This window comes from Echinops telfairi, unplaced genomic scaffold, assembly GCF_000313985.2.
Source record: "Echinops telfairi isolate 266 unplaced genomic scaffold, ASM31398v2 ScPeMD7_7425;HRSCAF=8463, whole genome shotgun sequence".
Lineage (NCBI taxonomy): Eukaryota > Metazoa > Chordata > Mammalia > Afrosoricida > Tenrecidae > Echinops > Echinops telfairi.
Window position 1 is genome coordinate 3384603 of NW_022111325.1, and position 9114 is coordinate 3393716.

At 56.3% G+C, this 9114-nt stretch overlaps 1 protein-coding gene across 1 annotated transcript in view; it reads right to left on the minus strand.

Annotated features, from left to right (window-relative positions):
* Positions 1–3663, minus strand: part of HDGF (heparin binding growth factor) — a 9174-nt gene extending 5511 nt beyond the window's left edge. The window contains exon 1 of the mRNA XM_004714717.2: positions 3486–3663. Coding sequence (XP_004714774.2) covers positions 3486–3572 — 87 coding nt within the window. The 5' untranslated portion in view covers positions 3573–3663. The remainder of the gene's footprint in view (positions 1–3485) is intronic.
* Positions 3664–9114: the final 5451 nt, after the last annotated feature.

Sequence of the window (9114 nt, forward strand, 5' to 3'; positions counted from 1 at the left end):
GTGTGACTGGGGACCCAGGAGGCCACCAGCTTGCCCAACTCCAGGGGTGGGGTAGAAACAAAAGGATGGGAACTGAATTGAAAACAAGGAAGGAGCCCTGCCAGATATACCTGCTCTGCGGACTTCTGTCCAAACCAAGGGTGGGTCTAGCGGGGAGAGGAAGAGGCTCTGGGCAGGGACCTCTCCCTGAAAGGGTCGCTCCTCCCCCTACCTCACCTTGAGGGTAGGCACCCAGAAGAGTGGAGGCCAGCTGTTCGTTTTGTAGGATTTCAACCCATCGCTCCCTAAGGGAGCCCCCCCTTTTGTAGTGGAATCTGCTGCTCCAGCCAAAGGAAATAGCTACCTTAGCTGCATTTACAAGAGTGGTTCTTCTTAGAGGAGGTGAAGTCTCAGGGGAGTACAGGGACCCCAATATGTCTCCCAGGCAGTGCCTTTATATCCAGGCTGTGTGTGACTCAGATCCCGTGAGTCGAAGCTAAGTGGGTCAGGGTGCAGCCAGATGACTCTTTGGGACCCCTTCCACTGGCCACCATGGGGTGGGGGGGCAGGGGGAGAGGCACTGCTATGTCTGCGTCAGGCCAAGGGTCCCAGAAAGTGGCTTCTCTCTGCTTAGGCCCCAGCCCACCACCCCAGGCCTTCTGGATTTGCCTGGCCTCGCTGGACAGGCCTACACACGCACAGCTCCTATCTCCCAGGAGTCCCAAGGACTGAAGATGAAATGGGGAGAATCCAACACCTCTCCTCTAGCCTCTGACCAAACACAGGCCCAGGGTCACCTGCCCAGTGCTGATGCGGGTGGCGGGGCAGGGAGGCTAAGCCCACACTGGCTGCCAGCCACGGCCCTGACCACCACACCCAGGGCCCTGGCCCAACCAGAAAACCTGGGCCAGGAGGCAGCCAGGGCTTCAAGAGCTTGTGGCAGGCCCTAGAGGAAGAAGAGGAGGATGTGTGTTTGTGTGTGTATGTGTGTGTGTGTGTGGGGGGGGGGGGTCCTAGCTGTGGGGGATGGCAAACAGCAAGGGCCCTCTTGCTGCTCAGGTTTTCTGGGATTGTGAAACAGGAAGTAGAGGAAAAAAAGGAAGGAACCTGGGAGAGGAGAGAGAGAGAAAAAAACTCCTTGAGTCCTGGAGGTCAATTGTTTAGGCCCTGGGAGAACCCCCCACCCCAGGAAGTTAAGACTGGGGGAAGAGGGAAAGGAGGAGGTTAAGATGGAGTCACCCTACCCCTGCAGGCAGGTCCTGCCCACCACGTGGCCCTCTCCTGGGTTCCCACTGGGGCCCGTGGGCACATGCAACAGGCAGCCGAGAAAAGGAAGGTGGGCAGAGTGGCTGTTATCCTGAGTCAGGAATTTGGCCCTCTAGTTGAGGGGGAAGTCAGCAGGGCTCCCTCCCGCTCCTCATTCATCTCATGAGTGATGGGGTGCAACTGGGAGGTAGGCAGGTGACTGCTGTGGGTGTCCCCCCTCCTCCCCATTATCACAATGAAGTCAGGGGACGGCTAAAGGGTGAGGCCCTATCTCGTTGGGATCCAGTATACTCTCCCTCCCACCACTATCTAAAAGGCCCAGGTTGCCACAGTGGCAGAGTCTGGGCTTCCCAGATGTCAGTCCCAGCCCCTGCCCTCACCCCAAGGCCTACAGGAACGCCGCGGAGCATCTCCTGTGGGTCTCTCACAGAGAGGCCCTGCGTCTCTCCTGTCTCCCGATCCAAAAGGGGCCCCCAGCAACTCACATTCCAACTAAGGCCCCCTCCCCAGGCTCAGCCCAGCCTCAGAACTTTGCCTCACCCCCAGGAAGCTGGGGCAGCAGAGACCTGGGCTCAGTTCTTGCCCTACCAGCCAAGGCCTTGGCATCTGGGACAAAAAGCCAGTCGGATCAACAGTGAGGGGTAAAAGTACACAAGTGTTCACATGCCACACGCACGCATGTATACACAAGAATGACAAGAATGACGGTGGCTGCCGCCTCACACTGTCCCACATCCCTCAATAGGCCCTGGAAGTTGGGGCGCGCCTGCTTTCCTCCAAAACACCCTTCCACTGCAGAGATCAGGCTTACTGTGCCCACTGGGAAATTTCAGGAGCTCAGGGCATGGGCACATGAGCTGAGGCACGCTCTCTAAAGAGAGAACTCGGAGAAGAACCTCCTGGGTTTCCACACAGTGGTTCCCCCAATGTTGGCCTGACACCCTGAGCTGGACCCCGGGGAGCCTGGGGTCATTTCCTAAGCTCCGCCCGGTTTGGTAAGTTGAAGAGACCCAGAGTCACTCTAAGGAGAGAAGCCCAAAGCAAAAACAAGCAAACAAAAATCAGTCCTGCACTGGGGCTCTGCCCCTAGAAGATTCCCGCCCTGCATCCGTGGCTCCAGGTTTTCACTCTGAGGGACAGAGCCATACCCTCACCCAGTGTGAAAGGCCCCTCCACAACTTTGCAGGAAGTAGCCAGAGGTGATGCCCCCTGTGACACCCCCTTCCTCTCCTCCCCCACTCCAAAGCACTGCTGCCACTGACTTTAACTGGTCTCAGTCCTGGGGAACAATGAACAGGGCAGACTTGGGCTTGGGACTCCACCCTCCCACCTGGTCAGGTGCTGGGAAGGCGGGGCGGGCAGGCACGGACCCCATATTGGCGGGCTGATCAACCACATGGTGGACTGCGCCTGCCTTCTGGCGGCATATGCTTGTATCTGGGGGAGGGGAATAGGAGCAACTGGGGCACCCCCCCTGCCCCGACTAAGAGGCAGGCAGTCTAGGCCAGGCTTGCCAGCCTCACAGGAGCCCTGCCACCCTCAAATCTCAAATTTGAGTTGGCAGCAAATAGAGGAATATTTTTATGAGGCTGCAGCGGGGAGGGTTTTGTAAGACCAGGTCTGAGCCAGGGAGACTGCCCCCCACCCCGCCACCTTACGTCGCCCTCAACTCCTCCTCGACCCTCCCAACTTCAGACCTCCTACGGATGCCCCAAACCAAAGTTTTCTCGAAGCGAACTCTGCTCCCCTCTAGTCCTCTGGGCTGAATCCTCCCTAACCTTTAATCTAAAGAGAGTACCAGGGAGGGGCTTCAATCGGTGGGGAAGCTCGGGATCTCTAACGCGGGTCCCGAAGTACCGAGGTAGAGGGGGCACTGGCCGTGGGGCGGAGGGAGTTCCGAGACCGGCCCAAACGCAGGATCGAGCCCGAAACTGCAGCCAGGGTGGGGGTTGGGGGCGGCACTGAGCACGCGGCGCGTGGCTGGGAAGTGACCCGCGCCCTCGGAGCCCCACGCCGCACACGCGCCTGTGCGCGGACGCTGTACCCGCCAGGTGTTCGGGGGCCCCCTCCCCCTTGCCGCCACTGTTATATAACCAGCGGGTGGGCTTGCAGGCGACCGCGAGAGCGTCCGGGGGACCCTGACGCCCCCTGCCCTCCCCCCGCCTCCCTCGGCACGGAGCGCCAGTACCGCGCGGGTGTTATGCAACCCAAACCCGGCGGGGACGGGGCGCGCTACTCACCCGGGCTGGCCAGTGCGGGTAGCCCTTCATCTTGGCGAACACCAGGTCCCCGCATTTGTACTCCTTCTGCCGGTTGGATCGCGACATGGCGGGGCTCCGGGCGCCCCGGGCTCCGCGCCGGGCCGGGAAGCGCGAGCCCAAGTTTGCGCGTGCGGCGTTGGCGGCGCCGCTCCGCTCCGGCCCTCGCGCGGCCCCCGCCTCGATGGTGGCCCCCGGTTCGACCTCCGGCGCGGCCACGGCGTCTCTCTCGGTGCGCCTCACCGACGGGGCGGGCGCGCACAGGGGGCAACGCTCCGGCCGGGCGGGTGCGCGCTCGGGCAGTTGTTTGTGTTTGAAATTCAATTGCTCCCTCCTCAGCGCGAGGCCTCTTCCTCCACCCCCCGCCCGGTCCCCGCTCCCTCGCCTCTTCCCTCCTCCCTTTCCCACTCCTCCTCCGGCGTCCCCCGCCTTCGCGCTCCCTCCCGCGGCGGTTCGATGCGCGCAGCTATCGGACGCGGGTGCCTGCCACCGCCCGCCGCCCAACCCGGAGCCGCCTGGAGGCGCGCGGCGGCGCAGGCGTGGGGAGTCGATCGCCGAGCGCGGCGAGCAGGCTTTGTGTGCCCGCGGTCGGTGGGTGCCTGCCCGCCCGGGAGGAACTGGCGCCCCGCTGGACGGAGCGGCCCTCGCCCCTCCCCCGGCCCCGCAGGGCGCTCCCAACTGCTGGCCGGGCGCAGTCAAGTGTCGGCATCTATTTGCAGTGTTTCCCTTGCCCTCTCTGCCCCATCCCAATCCACAAATTTTTCCTCCTGGGCGCCCACAGGGCATGACAGCGTGCTAGGTGCCTGGGGGCCAGGGGTGGACTCTCGGCGCCACTGCGCACACAGACGTCTGGCCTGGGCCTCGACGTGCTCAGAGTCTGTGGGTGACTAAGAAAACCTCTGAACTCTGGCCCAGTGCATGGCCCTTTGTTAGGGAGGCATGGCTACAGTTTGGTGGCCAAGAGGTGTCTGAGGGGTTGGCGGCCACAAAGTGGCCACGTTCCAGGTATATTCGTGATATCCTGGTTCATTATGGTAATGTCTGCCATAGAGCTGGTCACTGTGACCCTCTGGCCAAGCCCTCCCGTAAAGAACAGGTCAGGTCTGTCTTAGTGGGGAAAGACAGTGTCCTGCCCATAAAGCCAGAACTTTCAAGCAGTGAGGATGGGAGGAGCCAGGCTTTACCTCTTTGACCAGTGGGGAGTGAGGGAATTTGAGGAGGCTTATCAAAGGTAGGGATTTTTTTATCTGAATCTTTTTTTTCAAACCTGAATCTTAAAGAATATGGTTGCTCAACGCTAGGAAGCTCCATTTTCAGCCGAGATTATATGCCCAGAGGCAATTAAGAGTCCAAACTTGGGAGAAAAAAAAAAAGTCCAAACAATTTTGGTCTCTTTCCATTAGGTCAGTCATGGCTTTATTGTAATTGCATGTGATTTATTGTCATGGGCTCAGACATAACTGTGAGGCTGGCCCAGCACCTGCAGGACTTCCTTTCTGTGGTACACAGCATTATGAGGAGTAAGAACCCATTTGCCTACACCTACCAGCAACAATCACGGATCTCCTAGAAGATATTTTGGATCTTGACCTTATATAGCATATCCAGAGCCTTATAACTTTGCAACAAAATATACTAGGTTTGAGGAGGTAAATCATGCATGTTTTTCTTTCCACACAGGACCTGACTCTATTGCAAAGCACAGGCAGAGTTGCCCCTGTAAGAAAGCTCACTGTATAACCAAAGGCTGAGGGCTTCGTCTCACCCTTCCCCCACTTGCTATTCACCAGATAACCCTCTGAGCCTGTTTCCTCAAGTGTAGCACAGGATACCATGACTGCCCTGCCAGAAGCTTGTTGAAGCATCCAGTGGCTGCTTATCATTCGTGGAGGTGGGACAGGGTAGAACTGCCTCTGTGAGTTTCTGTGACTGGAGTTCTTTACAGGAGTAGAAACCCCCATTGTTCTCTTTAGTCGGCAGGTGGTTTTGAACCGCTGACCTTGGCGGTTAGCAGCCCAAGGGCTCCTGCACTTGTTCTCTACAGTCCTGCAACACAGTTGGCTGTCCTTATCCCTGTGGCAAAGCATTTGGCCTCTCGGTGTAATTCGCGTTTGTGGTAGAAGGCCCTCTGGCCTGATCCACAGCCTCTCCGGCCAGCTGCTGGCACAATGGGGCACGCCGCCGCACGGTCCTGTTGCAATGAAGGAGCCATGCACGCCCTTGGCCATACGCTTGTCGATGTTTCCGTCGCAAATCCAAACTTGTTGCAACAGGGCAACTAGATTCCAATCCCTGTTTACTCTACAGTGCATTCCAGTTTGAAATGCAGTTGGTGTGATAGTCCACATTCTGTCAGGCCAACACTTTTCTTTGTTGTTCCATTGTTAGGAGAGGAGCTTGCCACCAGACTTCAAAGACTTTGCAAAGGTGTGTCCCAATGTCACAACACGTGTCCTTTGCCTGTCCAGGCCAGGGACAGGTAAATAAAATGTCCAGCTTTGGTGGCAAAGCAAATATTTTTTGTTTTTTTTAAATATTCTTTTAAAACCGTTTTCCAATTTAGTGCAACCGGATTCAGTCAAAACCAAGAAGCCTGCCCATTTCTCCACTTTGTTGCATCATGTGGCAACTAAGACTTGCAGATTCTTGTAAGAAATCTCTTGGGCTTCTCATTCAGTCCACTGTGCAGATGCTGGTTGCAATAAGACAGTCAGGGTTCTCTTTGTTGCAATAATCTCCCCAGACTGAGGTTGCAATTTAATATCCAAGGTTTTTCTTACAATAGCATCAACCAACTCCCAGCTGCCCCTAACAACCAAACCAAGAGCCACAGAGGGCCAGTTAGGGGGGTGGGCCTTAACCTGTTTCCCTTGGGATGCTTGGCAGGCTTTAATTTGCAACTGAATCACCTGGGGAATCTTCTTCAAAAGCAGATCCTAATTTAGGAGCTTTGGGGTGTCCGCATTTCTAACAAGCTCTAAGGGGCTGCTAGGTAGGCTCACAATTTGAGTAACAAAGGTCCAAAGCCCACTGGTCACAGGCCTCCAGCAGGCCAGCCTGATTTTAAACTAGTTCATAAATAAACATCTCTACTGAAAGGAAGACCGGGATCAAAGTTGAGGGACTTGGGGCCCAAAGCAAAGAAGGCTTGTGGGTGCAAATGTTCTCCGAGGATCCAAAGTGTGTCTCTGGAGCAGGGGTCCTCAAACTACAGTCCGTGGGCCACATGCAGCCCGCCTGGTGTTTTTACCGCCGCTGCCTGTCCTGCTTAGCATCCAGTGTGCATAGGAATTTGTGCATAGTTTTTTTTTTAACTATAGTACAGTCCTCCAATGGTCTGAGGGACAGTGAACTGGCCCCCTGTTTAAAAAGTTTGAGGACCCCTGCTCTGGAGGAACAAGCTTGGGGAAGAGGATGGTGGACTTATTTCTGCAGCTATCACCAGGAAGAGTTGACCCAGTGTCAGGGAGGATGGAATTGAGACTGCTGCTGGACGGGGCAGTCCAGTCCAGTGGGAGCATGTCAAGGGACCTGGGCTTGAATCCTGACGGCCACTCATTGGTGGGGTGGATGTGACGTGTAAAGGAGGCAGCCTAGGTGGAAACCACGATGACGCTTAGGTTCGAGGCCTGTGTCAGACCTACCCCCATCACCACTTCTTGCCCCCACCCCCATTACTCCCTCTGTCAAACCAAAGCATGGGTTAGACCAGCAGTTTTCAAAACTGCCCCTGGGTCGCACCCCTGCCTCTCACACCACCCAGAATAAAAGAGCCGTCCTGTCCGTAGGCATTGTATGTGGGGTCAGAGTGGCCAGAGCATGAGCTGTGAAGTCTGGGGCAACGGATCTGAGTGCTGGCTCTGTCACCCAGGAGCTGTGTTCCTTTAGGAAAGCTTCTTAATAGCTCCTAGTCTCAGTTCCGGTCTGTACAAATGGGGCTGTGATGAGGCGTGAAAGCCAGGTGGCCCATGGGTGTGGGGTACCCTGGTGGGTGCCCAAAAGGAAGGAAGCTGCTCCATTCAGTCCCCACCCCCTCACTCCCGGGTAGAGGCCCTCTCTGCTGGTCTTAAAGGAAGCCAGCCAGCTCTGAGCAGCCCATCCAGGGGCCCAGGGGGCAGGAGGGTGATGCATTCATGCAATGAATGTGCTTTGAATCAGCCCTGGAGTAGAGGAAATGATTGATAAAATTGGGTATCGCTGGGTTGATTGTTGTATTAACTCCTGAGTAAGATTTCATTTGAGAAGCGAAAGATAACAAGGATTTCTTTGAAGAGAGCGCGGCAGGACCAGCACTGGGCCCTTAGTAAGGCACTTCCACCCTATGGGAGGGCGGTTGGGGAGCTTGGGTTTGGGGGGCCAGATGACCCAGCTCCACCGCTTGCTTACCTCCTGGGTGGCCCGCAGCAAGTTACTCCTCCTTCCTGGGCCTCAGTTTTCTTTTCTGTAAAGGGGAATGCTGGACACCAGTCAACTGGGTGACATACACGCAGAGCGAGTAGAGTAGATGGATGTGTGGTTTGTGTTGTCATTTAACCCTTTATTGCCGCGGTCCTCAACCTTCCTCATGCCGCTTGACCCTTTCATACAGGTCCTCATGTGGGGGCGACCCCCCCCCAACCATAACATTTTTTTCGTTGCTACTTCATCACTGTCATTTTGCTACTGTTATGAATTGGGCGACCCCTGTGAAAGGGTCGTTCGGCCCCCAAAGGGGTCGCAGCCCACAGGTCAAGAAGTGCTGCTTTATTGTGAACAGGATGAAGGTTGACAGGGCTCTTTGCAACAAACCCATGCACGGTCCTGATTGCAATGGCCCCTTGGCTCCATGGACAGCACTCTCCCCATTCCTCCCGGTTCCTGTTCTCCCGGCTGGCTCCTTCTTCCCCAACCCCTCCCTGCCTTTTGCCCCTTGTCCTCAAGCAAATGCTGCCCTTCTGATCTCCAGTAGCTGGTTATTCTAGAAGTGGGCACCCCCCTGGAGTCCAGTAGTCTTGATGGTAGAGACCTGTCTGTTGTTTGTTTGGCTAGGAGCCCTGGTGGTGTAGTGGTTATTCTCAGGGTCGGCAGTCTGAAACCACTGGCCACATGCCGATGGAGAAAGATGGGGCTTTCTGCTCCCATAAAGAGTTCCAGTCGGGTAAACCCACGGGGGCAGCTGTACCCCGTCCTACAGAGTCGCTGTGAGTCGGCATTGACTCGATGGCAGTGAGTTTGCCTTTTGGTTGTTTGACTGAAATGAAACCATGGCAGCGAGTTCATTTTGGGACCTGAGGTAAGTCCCGACCGGACTGTAGTCTCCGGGGTTCGGCCTGTCTCCATCTGAGCAGTACATCTAGTCGTTTTTATATAGTTTTAGTTGTGTTCTACCTTTTTCTCCCATTCTACCCAGAACCTTTCAAGGTGATCTCTTTCAGAGTGGTCGAGGGGCACCATCCAGTTCTTCTGGTCTCGAGGTCATGGAATCTCTGTTCCGTAGGGCGTGGGACTAATCCTTCCCGTGGGTCTCCTACTTTCTGGCCGGCACACGTTATGGCCAGCTGCTCTGGCGTTGATTCTGACTCACGGCACCCCCTGGGACAACAGGAGAGAGGTCTGTGGGGTTGTCTGGGCT